Source organism: Cherax quadricarinatus, chromosome 80 (genome assembly GCF_038502225.1).
Source record: "Cherax quadricarinatus isolate ZL_2023a chromosome 80, ASM3850222v1, whole genome shotgun sequence".
Classification (NCBI taxonomy): domain Eukaryota; kingdom Metazoa; phylum Arthropoda; class Malacostraca; order Decapoda; family Parastacidae; genus Cherax; species Cherax quadricarinatus.
In genome coordinates this window covers 16,454,112-16,468,569 of record NC_091371.1, presented here as the reverse complement: position 1 = coordinate 16,468,569, position 14,458 = coordinate 16,454,112, and the positions used below count along the sequence as shown (strand labels likewise).

At 38.6% G+C, this 14,458-nt stretch overlaps 1 protein-coding gene across 1 annotated transcript in view; it reads right to left on the bottom strand.

The window, feature by feature from the left end:
• The window catches only part of mRNA-cap (mRNA capping enzyme), a 66,335-nt gene that overhangs the window by 32,524 nt on the left and 19,353 nt on the right, over window positions 1-14,458 (bottom strand). Inside the window, exons 3-4 of the mRNA XM_053796616.2 lie at window positions 14,423-14,458; window positions 5,362-5,473 (exon numbers count right to left, since the gene is read on the bottom strand). The exon at window positions 14,423-14,458 is cut by the window's right edge and continues 157 nt beyond it. Coding sequence (XP_053652591.1) covers window positions 5,362-5,473; window positions 14,423-14,458 — 148 coding nt within the window. The remainder of the gene's footprint in view (window positions 1-5,361; window positions 5,474-14,422) is intronic.

Below are 14,458 nucleotides of genomic sequence, written 5' to 3'. Positions count from 1 at the left end.
CAAGTACTGTAAGGAAAATGCGGTAACATTCATTGACAACTGGGACCTCTTCTATGGCAGAAATGACATGTATGCCAGGGATGGGGTTCACTTATCTAGGTGTGGGGTGGGAGCACTGGCCAACGCAGTGGAGGGAGCTGTTAGGTCTTTAAACTAGGAATAGTTAGTGGTATGGGTTTTGGCGGGAAAACTGTGAAGTCGCAGGGTAGTAACATGAGTACTAGGAGAACTAGTAATAGGCAAAATGAAGTGGATATTGGAAAGCCAGTGGCACTAATTGACAAGGACAGTAATAAGTTTAGTGGAATAACAGAAAGGAGCAGGAAGGGTAAAGAGAGTGGAGGGTCCTTAAGTATATATTACACAAATAGTCGCAGTGCTAGGAATAAGATGGACGAGTTGAGACTAGTTGCTAGTGCAGGTAACATAGATGTATTTGCCATTACTGAGACGTGGTTTAATTCAAAAAGTCGGGACATGCCTGCAGAATGTCACATTCAGGGTTTTAAATTGTTCCAAGTAGATAGAAGTATCGGGAAGGGGGGTGGGGTGGCATTGTATGTCCGAGATCGCTTGAACTGTTGCATAAAAACGGGTATTAAGTCTGAAGTAACACATACAGAGTCTGTTTGGATAGAATTTTCAGAGGGGCATGAAAAATTAATTTTAGGTGTGATATACCGTCCCCCAAATTTAGATAGGGACCAAGGGAGACTACTATGGGAGGAAATTGTTAGGGCCACAAGGCACGATAATGTAGTAATTCTAGGAGACTTTAACTTTAGTCATATTGATTGGAATTTCTTGACTGGGAATTTAGAATCATACGATTTCTTAGAAGTAGTTCAGGATTGTTTTTTGAAGCAGTTTGTGACAGAACCTACAAGGGGAAATAACCTGCTTGACTTAGTTCTGGCAAACAATGAATCCCTTGTTAATAATTTAGAAGTTTCAGAGGAACTGGGTGCTAGCGACCACAAATCAATTACATTTAGAATTGAATGGAAGTATGATAGTAGGGATAACTCAGTAACAGTCCCAGATTTTCGCTTAGCAGATTACGATGGGCTTAGAGAACACTTATCATCTGTTGACTGGGGTAACGAAGAGAGCTATCAATATGACAGTTTTCTGAACACAATACATGCTGCTCAAAGAACGTTTATCCCTTATAAGGAAATTAGATCAAATAGAAATGACCCAAAATGGATGAATAATAGGCTGAAATATCTACTAGGGCATAAGAAAGGAATTTATAGGCGTATCAAAAGAGGCGAGGGTCATCTTATGAATCAGTATATTGACATTAAGAGGGACATTAAAAAGGGGATAAGAAAAGCTAAAAGGGACTATGAAATTAAAGTTGCTAGGGATTCTAAAACTAACCCAAAAAGTTTTTTCCAGGTATATAGAACAAAAGTCAGAGATAAGATAGGTCCCCTTAAAAATAACTATGGGCATCTTACTGACAAAGAGAATGAAATGTGCTCGATTTTAAATAATTATTTTCTCTCGGTTTTTACACAGGAAGACACTAATAATATTCCGGTAATTAATTTTTATAGTGGATCAGAAGAAGATAAATTATGTAACATCACAGTCACTAGTGAAATGGTTGTGAAGCAGATAGACCGACTGAAGCAAAATAAGTCACCGGGTCCTGATGAGGTTTTTTCAAGGGTTCTTAAGGAATGCAAAATGGAAGTCTGTGAACCATTAACTAATATTTTTAATTTATCTCTTCAAACAGGTGTAGTGTCTGATATGTGGAAGATGGCGAATGTAATTCCTATTTTTAAAACAGGGGACAAGTCGTTACCGTCAAATTACCGCCCAATAAGCCTGACCTCAATTGTAGGCAAATTACTAGAGTCAATTATAGCTGAGATTATAAGAAGCCATCTCGATAAGCATAGCCTGATTAATGATACTCAGCATGGATTCACAAGAGGCCGGTCTTGTCTAACTAATTTATTAACTTTCTTCAGTAAAGCTTTTGAGGCTGTTGACCATGATAAAGAATTTGATATTATTTACTTAGATTTTAGTAAGGCATTTGATAGAGTTCCGCACCAAAGACTGTTGAAGAAAGTAGCAGCTCATGGCATTGGGGGAAGGGTGCTCTCGTGGATCGAGTCATGGCTCACAGACAGGAAGCAGAGAGTGTCCATAAATGGGGTTAAATCCGAGTGGGGATCAGTTACAAGTGGCGTTCCACAGGGATCAGTCTTGGGCCCGTTGTTGTTTATAATATATATCAATGATCTTGATGAAGGAATTACTAGTGATATGAGCAAATTCGCTGATGACACGAAGATAGGTAGGATAATTGATTCAAACGTAGATGTTAGGGAACTTCAGGAGGATTTAGACAAACTTTACTCTTGGTCAGAAAAGTGGCAGATGCAGTTCAATGTAGATAAATGCAAGGTTCTGAAGCTCGGGAGTGTCCATAACCCTAGCACTTATAAGTTAAATAATGTAGAACTTAGCCATACAGATTGCGAAAAGGACTTGGGGGTTATGGTAAGCAGCAACCTTAAACCAAGACAGCAATGCCTAAGCGTACGTAATAAGGCAAATAGATTACTGGGATTTATATCAAGAAGTGTAAGCAACAGAAGTCCAGAGGTCATACTGCAGCTTTATACATCATTAGTAAGGCCTCACCTAGATTATGCAGCTCAATTCTGGTCTCCATATTACAGAATGGACATAAATTCGTTAGAAAACATTCAGCGTAGGATGACTAAATTAATACATAGCATTAGAAATCTTCCTTATGAAGAAAGATTGAAGACTCTTAAGTTACATTCACTTGTTAGACGAAGAATGAGGGGAGACCTGATCGAAGTGTATAAGTGGAAGATAGGTATTAATAAAGGGGATATTAACAAGGTCTTGAGGATATCTCTCCAAGAGAGAACCCGCAGTAATGGATTTAAATTAGATAAGTTTAGATTTAGAAAGGACATAGGAAAGTATTGGTTTGGAAATAGGGTAGTTGATGAGTGGAACAGTCTACCTAGTTGGGTTATTGAGGCTAGGACTTTGGGTAGTTTCAAATTTAGGTTGGATAAGTACATGAGTGGGAGGGGTTGGATTTGAGAGGGGCTTGCACATCGGAGCATGTTTCTTGGGTGGCATTGAAAATTGGGTTGGTCAAATGTTTGTTAGTGGGATGAATTGTAAAGGACCTGCCTAGTATGGGCCAACAGGCTTGCTGCAGTGTTCCTCTTTTCTTATGTTCTTATGTTCTTATTAGTATTATAATAATGCAGTAGTCTGCATAACAGTAAATCTTCTATTTTTTGCGAGAATAAAAATTCAGAATGGAAAGCAAGAGTAATACGTATAAGAGGGGCCTGGAGACGTGGCTAATGAACAGAGAAAATGTTATTTTAGTGCCAGGAATGCCTGCCTTGTTTATTCTGAACCCTATTTTGAAATTGGCATTGTTTGAAATTTGTGTAAAATTGGCCAAATTGCCAATCTGACCACTTTATTGAGTAGTTGAAATCAGTAAATGGGCGATTTCTAATGAAATAGCTATGATTTTTGTCGACAGGAACAATGGAATCGGCCAAAAATAGGACTCAAAGTGGGCGAAATCGCCGATGCGTAAATATCACCAAGAGCACTATGCGAAAGAGTAATCTCCTAAGTTTTCCATCAAATGTCGTACTTTTGGTGTCATTACTATCGGGAAAAGATTCTCTATCATTTCATGAGAAAAATAAGTTTTTTATTTTGAAAATTTTTCGACACAGTGAGTTAACCCTTTGGGGTTCGCCAGGCCCTCTCAGAGACTTGTTCTCAGGGTTGCCAAAATTTAAAAAAAACAAAAAAAAAAATTCTTATGAAAAGATAGGGAATCTTTTCCCGATCATAATGACACCAAAAGTATGAAATTTGATGGAAAACTTAGGGAATTATGCTCTTGCAAAGTTAGCGGTCTCAACAATGTTTACGCATCGGTGATTTTGCCCAATTTCAGCCCTATTTTTGGCCAATTCCAGTGTACTAGTCGACAAAAATCATAACTATTTCGCTAGAACTCCATTTTTTCTATCGAATGAGTACAAGAAACCACCCATTTACCGATTTCAACCATCCAATAAAGTGGTCAGAATTTAGCAATTTTGCCAATTTCACACAAATTTCAAAAGATGCCAATTTCTGAATAGGGTCCAGAATAAACAAGAAAAACATTCCTGGCACTAAAATAACAAGTTCTCTGTTCGTTAGTCACATCCCCAGGCCCCTCTTATATTTCTTTGGCTTTCCACTTTGAATTTTTATTCTTACAAAAAAAATAAGATTTACTGTTATGCAGACTACTGCATTAGTGTAGAAATGGTATAAATAATATCAGTGCACTTGTGAAAGAATATTAGACTCACCAGTTGATGTGTATTGGACACTTGGCATGATTTGTTTACTTCTGAAATTTGGTAAAAATCGAACATTTCTGCTTCTTTGAGCTCAATTTGAAGGTACTTTTCATTGTAAAACCAGTCAAAATCATCTCAATTTCTGTAATATGCCTTCCATTCTATAAAATGAGACCAAGAAAACTAGAATACAACAATAAATACCATACGAAAATACAGTGCAAAGTCGCTGTTTTAATCCAAAAACACGGTCAAAAATTTTTTTTTTCTCATTGCGCACTGTGTGCTACAGGATTTTTTATATACTGCGCACACTGACCACATAGACCCATTCTTTCATATGTAGGCCTACCAGCTTTCTCTCACTAGATCTGAGGGCGCTAGAATTTAGGCATACTAGTACGTCAAAAACCCTGGGGCGTAAGCCGTACTAGTACAGCCGAAACCCCCAAAGGGTTAAGGATCAGGGGTCTCGACACTGAAAGGGTTAAGTAACATGAAAAGCAAGCTTGTATTTCAGCAACACAGTACAGAAAGAAGCTAAAACAATTTGACAAAAGTCTTTGTCCAAGCCTCACTATTTAAAACATTGCTGATTTATAATAAAACTCTTCAAGACTATTAATAATTTTACTGACCAAACACCAACCTCTTTTATAATTAAATTTTTGCATTTGATTACAGTATTTCTATCCTTTAAATAGCATAATTAAAGCTTACAAAGCTTACAACTTAAAACAACTTAAAATTCTGATTGCCACTGACAAAGCAGTGCTTGAATGTACCTATTAATTTCTGCGGTAATTATCCACACAAAAATTAAGATGTGTAATTATATTTTGAAGCTTAAGGTCCATTAATTGTGTTTACAAACACAGAGTAATCAGTAACATTTTGAAAATATAGAAATACAACAACTTCTCTCTAAAAAAAATAAAAATATAACCAATTAAATAAAACAACTCACCTTGCTTTTGCAAACATATTAATAGCAAGATCAACACCCCAGTCTTCTTTAATAATAAAATATGAAGAAATCAAAAACCCAGTTCGATTAAAGCCATGAGTACAGTGAACCGCTGCAAGAGAGAGAGAACACTTGTTTAGGTAATTACTAAATGTAAAAACAAAAACTTTATACGATTGTTTCTTTTTCTCAGGTCAACCTATCTTGGTGGTGGATGGCCAGTGTGTTTAAAAAAACAATCTGTTTTGGTAATGAATACAAAACATACATGAGGAATAAAACTTTTTTTTTTTTTAACATGTCTGCCATCCCCCCCCCCCCCCCCCCCCCAAAAAAAAAAAAAACTTTCACCATCATTCACACATAATCACTGTCTTTGCAGAGTTGCCCAGATATGACAGTTTAAATGTCACTCTAAACAGCCAATCTCCCAAACCCCTCCTTTAAAGTGCAGGCACTGTACTTCCCATCTCCTGGACTCAAGTTCGACTAACTGGTTTCCCTGAATTCCTTCACAAAATACATGTATTACCCTGCTCACACTCCAACAGATTGTCAACTCTCAAAATCCATTCATCTCCATTCACTCCTGACATGCTCACACATGCCTGCTGCATGTCCAAGCTCCTTGCACACAAAACCTCTTTCACCCTCTCCCTCCCTCCATCCTTTTCCAGGATGCGTTACTACGTACCACAATCAGCCCTACTCACACTATACTATTCACTCATCTATCCCTACCTCACCTATGCTATTTGTGCATGGGGATCAACAGCAGCAACTCACCTAAAGCCAATAATAACCTGACAGAAAGCTGCAGTAAGAATTATCATGCAATCCAATGCAAGACAGCACACACCCCCACACTTCAAAGACATAAACCTACTCACCGTACAGAACATTCACACCTACTATTGTGCAATCTACATTTACAAAGCCATAAACTCTAATTTTAACCCAGAACTAAAACAATTTCTTGATAGTTGCAACAGGACCCATAGACATGACACCAGACACAAAAATCTCCACGATATTCCCCGTGTCTGGCTAAACCTATACAAAAATTTGATGTACACAAAAGGGCCTAGAATCTGGAACTCCCTGCCTGAAAACTCTAGAACAGCAAACTCAACCACCATTTTCAAAACTACTGTTAAAAAACATCTCATCTCACCTACACACCCCATCACCAGCTAACCAAATGAAAACCACCAAATTCTCTTTTTTGTATCATAAACACATCCAAAACTTACTGTCATTATCTGTATTTCCCCCATAATTTACACCTACACCCACTCAAATGACTGTAAACATACAATTCCTAATACATATAGCTATTGCCTATTAAATCTTATGTTAGTCCTATTAAATCTTAAGTTAATCCTAAGTTTGTATAAGATGCTCTTCCAGTATGGCTTTAATAGAAACATTATATCATGCCAAGACAATTCGAATCCCATTACTAAATCTGCCATTTGTAATAATTTAAATGATTTGTACTACCTATTTTAAACCTAATTATGTATGTACCTAACTTGGAATATATCTATTTACGTACCTAGTAATACGTTCATATGTGCTGCTCAAATACATGTATAACCTACATCAAAATAGCGTAAGAATTAGTATTAGCCTGCCCCAAGTGCCTAGGCACGATAGTGGCCATCTTTGTCATTAAAATCTTATAACATGTATACCACACATTGTAAGTTGTACAAAGAAATAAATATTTGTACTGTATTGTATATTTGTAACTCCACACCTCCTCTTAATTTCAACACTACGAATTCTCTGTATAATATTTACACCATACATTGCCCTTAGACACAACATCTCCACTGCCTCCAGCCTCCTCCTTGCTGCAGCATTTACAACCCATACTTCACACCCATATAAGAGTGTTGGTACCACCATACTCTCAAACATTCCCTTCTTTGTCTCCATGGATAATGTTCTTTGTCTCCATGGATAATGTTCTTTGTCTCCATGGATAACATTCTTTGTCTGCATAGACACCTCAATGCACCACCCACCCTTTTCTGTTGATCAATTCTATGGTTTACCTGGTTCTTCATAAACCCATCTACTGGCAAGTCTACTCCCAAATACATGAATACATTCCCTTCTTCCATACTTCATATGTCTGTAGATAATGCATAAGTCCTAAGCAAAATAAGTACAGCTTTTAAAATAACTTTGTGGGACAGGATGTGGTGCAAAAAAAAAAAAAATGTAAATACAGTGGACCCCCAGTTCACGATGCTATCGGTATCCGATAAATTTGGTAACCGATGCACTATATCGCAGAAAATTTGCCTCGGTTCCCGTTACAAAACCCGGTATGAATGCGATTCGTACAAGACGTGTCCACGTGTGGCCTGAACTGCCGTGTGTGTGCCAGTGTTTACAAGCCAGCCAGTGTGCGTGCATCTAAGGATACATTCGGTAGATTCCATATTATCCATATTATTACTGTTTTTGGTGCTTGTTTCTGCATAATAAGTCACCAGTCACCATGGGCCCCAAGAAAGCTCCTAGTGCCAACCCTTCGAGACCAAGGGTGCTAATGACTGTTGAAATGAAAAAAGAGATAATTGCAAAGTACGAAAGTGGAGTGCGTGTGTCGGAGCTGGTCAGGTTGTATAGTAAACCCCAATCAACCATCTCTGCTACAGTGAGCAGGAAAACGGCAATCAAGGAAGCTGTTCTTGCAAAAGGTGCAACTGTGAAACGAAACAGCGACCGCAAGTGTTAGAAAATGTTGAGAGACTGTTATTGGTGTGGATAAATGAAAAACAGATAGCAGGAGATAGCATCTCTCAAGAGATCATTTGTGAAAAGGCTAGGCAGTTGCATGACGATTTGGTAAAAAAATTGCCTGCAACTAGTGGTGATGTGAGTGAATTTAAGGCCAGCAAAGGTTGGTTTGAAAGATTTAAGAATCGTAGTGGCATACATAGTGTGATTAGGCATGGTGAGGCTGCCAGTTCAGACCACAAAGAGGCTGAAAAATATGTGCAGGAATTCAAGAAGTACATAGAGGCTGAAGGATTGAAACCTGTACAAGTGTTTAATTGTGACGAAACAGGCCTGTTTTGGAAGAAATTGCCAAGCACAACCTACATTACTCAGGAGGAAAAGGCACTCCCAGGACATAAGCCTATGAAAGACAGGCTTACTCTTCTGATGTGTGCCAATGCTAGTGGTGATTGCAAAGTGAAGCCTTTATTGGTGTATAACTCAGAAACTCCCAGAGCATTCAGGCAAAAGAATATCCTCAAGACTAATTTGTGTGTGCTGTAAGGCATGGGTCACTAGGGACTTTTTCTATGACTGGTTACACCATGCATTTGCCCCCAATGTGAAAAATTACCTAATTGAAAAGAAATTAGACCTTAAGTGCCTCCTGGTATTAGACAATGCCCCTGGTCATCCTACAGACTTGGCAGAGCGACTTTCTGGGGACATGAGTTTCATTAAGGTCAAGTTTTTGCCTCCTAATACCACTCCTCTCCTGCAGCCCATGGACCTGCAGGTCATTTCCAACTTCAAGAAACTGTACACAAAAGCTATGTTTGAAAGGTGCTTTGAAGTGACCACAGATATTCAATTGACTCTAAAGGAGTTTTGGAAGGATCACTTTAATATCCTCAATTGTGTAAACCCTATAGGTAAGGCTTGGGAGGGAGTGACTAAGAGGACCTTGAACTCTGCCTGGAAAAAACTGTGGCCAGAATGTGTAGACAAAAGGGATTTCGAAGGGTTTGAGACTAACCCTGAGAAGCCTATGCCAGTTGAGGAATCCATTGTGGCATTGGGGAAGTCCTTGGAGTTGGAGGTTAGTGGGGAGGATGTGGAAGAGTTGATGGAGGAGGACAATGATGAACTAACCAATGATGAACTAACCACCTGAGGAAACTGCTCCGGAGGAGAGGATAGAGAAATTGAAGAAGTTGTCTACTTCAAAGATTAAGGAAATGTGTGCAATGTGGCTTAAAGTGCAAAGCTTTTTTGATGAAAATCACCCTCAGACAGCTACTGCAAGCCGTGTTGGCAACCTGTACAATGACACTGTTGTGAACCACTTTAGGAAAGTCATAAAGGAACGAGAGGTACAGGCCTCTATGGACAGATATGTTGTGTGACACAAGTCCAGTGACTCTCAACCTGGTCCTAGTGGCATTAAAAGAAGAAGGGAAGTAACCCTGGAAAAGGACTTGCTACCTCAAGTCCTAATGGAGGGGGATTCCCCTTCTAAACACTAACACCATCCACACTCTCCCCTCCTCCCATCCCATCAATCATCACCAGATCTTCATTAAAGGTAAGTGTCAATTATTCTATTGTTATTATTCTATTGTTATTGTTGTTATTGTAATTATTCTATTGCATTAAACTTAATATTTCATGTGGTAAAAGTTTTTTTTTTTCATACTTTTGGGTGTCTTGCACGGATTAATTTGATTTCCATTATTTCTTATGGGGAAAATTGATTCGCTTTCCGGTAATTTTGGTTTACGATGAGCTCTCAGGAACGGATTAATATCACGAACCAGGGGTCCACTGTACTACAAGAAATCTTAGACAAATTAACGAAATGCAGTGATGGATGATGGTGCACTTAGGTTACATGTAATAAAAATCAGAAGCTATAACAGGCAACGTGAAATATACATCTACCAATAGCTTGTGTGATACAACAAAAAACATCAGACGGACAGCTGGATCTAGAAGTCATTGTGAACAAATATGTTCACTAGATTATATAAATGAAATGCAAGAAGCTTGTATACTTCCCTGGCATATCTTCCTATAGCCTAGAGATACATGGATGGGGAAATGCTAATAAAGCTATTCACAGCATAATTTAGGAAAAAATTTGAATATGCAGCTGGTATAGGGTGTACTGTTCAAACCTAAATACATGTTGCTAACAAGAAAGTGTGTAAGAATTATAGGGGAATAAATAAGTTGAATATACTGTAAGAGTATTATATACATGTATTATATTTATCACAGCAACAATATCAATGCCCTACTGCATGCTCTTAACACTAAATTTTCATTCTTTATCTTATCTGAGATCTAGCTGAATGATGATGTACAGTAACTAAAACATTTAACATGCCTGAAAACATTTATTTGCTAGGAAATTAAGCTGTACTAAACTTACAAATACAAGAGACAATTATGGATAAAATGTATATCCTCTGTTTGGTACTCAGGATTCCATTAACCTAGTGAATATTGGAATTATATATAATCCTTAAAACTAATACATCTGACTACTATGTGGTTACATTTGGTATTACACTGTAGAACATTTGTGTAACCCCCTCTTCAGAATACAGGAGGGCCCCGTGTTTTCGGCGCCCTCTTTTCGGAGTCTCACTATTTCGGCGGTTTTCAAATGAGCCACTGTTCATTATGCTCAGTGCTTTTTCTGCTTTTCTGCCATTTTCGTGCAACAGCTACATCAGGGACGAGTGTCTGGCGCGATACTTTAAGGTACCCATTGTATGTACTGTATATTTATTTTACTTTTTATCTTTTTTTTAGGCCTAGTTGTATTGAGCACTTAATACATATATGATAGTGTTAACATGTTATCGGGCATTTTAGATGAGTTTGATATATAAAAAAAAAACTCTTTTTCCACTCGCCGCTGATTTTCACTCATCGGTGGGGGTTGGGAACCTAACAGCTGAAAAAACAGGGCTCTCATATATAACTTTAGTAAGTCCTTATCATAAACAGTCAATATTTATTAATTAACCCTTTCAGGGTCCGTCCCGTAGATCTACGGCTTCACGTTGAGTGTCCAAACCGTAGATCTATGCCAAAATTCTAGCGCCGTCAAATTTAACGCGAAAACCCTCATAGGCCTACATGTGAGAGAATGGGTATGCATGGTGGGTGTGCGCCATAAACAAAAAATCTAGGCGCCCGCATAGCATTGTGGGAACGCTGGCTCAGTTACCCTTGTTCACCATGCCTCATCGCAAGGCAGCTCTCACTCCAAGGAAAATTGGGACTCTCCTCTTCCTATCTGATAGTTCTGACATTGATGGAAGTGGAAATGAAGACGAATTCTTTGGCTTTGATCAGTTAGTGACCGAAAGGAATGACCAGGATATCGATAATAGTGCAGAAAACCCTGACGATCCTCAACCTTCTACCTCTGGTGTGGGCACTCCTCAGTCACGGTCAGTTGTACCTCAACACAAGAGAAAACTATTATTTTCGTGTGGCCAGACCTCTGACTTCAGTAATGATGATGATAGTGATGTGGATTGTGATTTTATTGCTCTTGACGATCATTCAGGTAGTGATAGTGGTGAAACATATTCACCAGTGAAGCATCAGTATGTACGCCGCCGCATGCGCTCAGGTAGTGTACCCTATGCCATGCCCAGGGGACGGAGTACATCCCGTGGCCCTACACCAGGTATAGACAGTGATAGTGAGGATGATGTGGCTACACTTGGCATGGATAGACCACAGGCATCAGTAGATGGTGGTAGTGGTGATGGTAGTGCCACGGCGATGCGTGACTCACCAGCCCAGGCTGGGACCCACGCTGCTGACTCCGCAGTTCAAGGAAAAAGCGGAGCGTCAGCCACCAGCCCACCACAACCACAACTACCCGCACAACCAGCCTATGATGTCCAGTATCCACCAGCAAACCGTATCTGGGATTGGCAGCAAAATCCCAATTTTGTTCCCAAGCCCCACCACTCTGATGACTCTCAAAGTGGAATTCTACCTACTTGTCCCCTTGGAACCACAGCCAATGAACTGGAATTTTCTGAAATATTCTTTGACCAGCCCTTGATGGAAATTATTGTCAGGGAAAGTAACAAGTATTTTGAGTACACCATGGCAAATACAATCATATCACCACAGTCAAGACTACACCGGTGGAAAGAGACAATTGTTGCAGAAATGTATTTGCTTTTTGCAACAATAATGCTTATGCCTCATGTCTATAAGCATAATATAAAAGCATACTGGTCCACAGATCGGCTAATTTCTACCCCGGTCATCAGTGAAATCATCCCAGTGAACAGGTTTATCTTACTGTACCTCTGTATGTGTGCACAAATTGGAAATAAATAAATAAATAAATAAATAAATAAATATTGCACTTCTCTGACAAAACCAGGCCTGACAGAAGTGACAGGTTATACAAGATTAGAAATGTTTTTATGTATCTCAAACAAAAGTTCAGCATGTACTTTTATCCATTCAAGACTCTTGTAATTGACGAGTCTTTGATTTTGTTCAATGGTAGGCTGTCATTCCAGCAGTATATACCGAGCAAGAGGAAACGCTTTGGTATAAAACTGTTTGTACTCTGTGACTGTGACAGTGGCCTGGTATTGGATATTGTTGTATACACAGGAAGTAAAACATTGAGAGATGCCAAGATGTTATTGGGTATCTCAGGTGACGTAGTGAGAAGCATGGTGGCATCTTATCTTGGTAAAGGGCATACATTATATACCGATAACTGGTACACAAGCCCTTTACTCAGTGATTTCTTGGGAGTGAACAAGACAGGTGTGTGGCACAGTGCGTTCTAATCATAAACATATGCCCAGGCTCAACGCAGGTGCTCGTGGTGATGATGTGCAGGTGTTTACTGCCAATGACATCATGGTATTATGTTGGCATGACAAACGATACATCACATTGTTGACAACTATTCACCGTAACGAAATGCAAGACAGTGGCAAAGTTGATCGAGTGACTAATGAACGTATTCGAAAACCAGTGGCAGTGATTGATTATACACAAAACATGCGTTTGGTGGACAAATGTGACATGCAGATTGGCTTTGTTGATTGTGTTCATAAAAGTTACAAGTGGTACATGAAACTTTTCTTCCATCTCATGAACATTTCAATGCTTAATGCATATAATATGTACCAAATGAAGACTGGCAACAGACCACCGTATGGTAAATTTTGTTTGTCTGTTGTCAGACAACTCATAATGAAGCACCAGGTAACAACACCTGCTATACAACAAGGTCCTCGAACTCCTCAGGATATACCCAAGCGTTTGAGGAGGGAAGGTGATCATTTCATAATACAGCTTCCTTCAACTCAGAAGAAATTTGCTCAGAAGAGATGCATCGTCTGTGCACAAACAAAACGACGGCAACAAAGACGCAAAGACACTCGGTTTATGTGTGAGGAATGTAAGGTACCTCTGTGCATGGTGCCTTGTTTCAAGGAGTTCCACAAGCTCCAGCAGTTCTAAAACCATGTCCAGTGATTGTAAATATATGATAGAACATTAGTATTATGCAAGATTTGTGCATGTTTATTGTAATAAACAAAAGTGGTAAACAATAATATGATAATAACTAGTGCGGTTATTGTGTTCAATACAGTGAGTTTATATATATACATTATATACAGTATTGGTCTCTCAGGCCCCAAATGTTAGTAGGAAAAGAAAAAAATTAGAAAAGAAAAGAAAAAACTACAAAAAATGCTAAATAAAGTAATGTGCGTATGTGGAAATCGTCGATGTTGCAGTCACCACGTCATTTTGGGTCAACTTCTCGGCACTGTATCTCGGTGAGTACTGATCAGAAATTTTTTTCTTGTCTTATTACCTTCACAAAAATATAATACTCTTTAACTCTGTAAGAAAAAATAATTTTTTTTTTTTTCAAAATTTCTTGGACATTGGAGCACCACTTCAGATTTTAGCCTTGGACCCTGAGGAGGTTAATAATTTAATTAACTATTACCTTCACATCTAATAAAATAGCTTCACCTTCACTTATAGACTATGCGTATTACTTAAAACTTGTAAAAAATGCCTACAAATTATGCATTTTTATATTACAATTTCAACTTTCTCAGACAGGACCCTTATGGCTATTTCACCTCCCAGTTTTCCACTACCCATAAGAGTTCTCATGCCTTGAAAAATTTCATGACTGAAGCCTTTGATTACTCTGAATGCAATTGTTGAAAATCCCAACACTACAAAATAGTACAGCACAAGGAAATGCATTTTTATGCTACAAAAATGAACTTGCCTATGATTTCAAGTGGATTTTTTCTGATGAACTTGT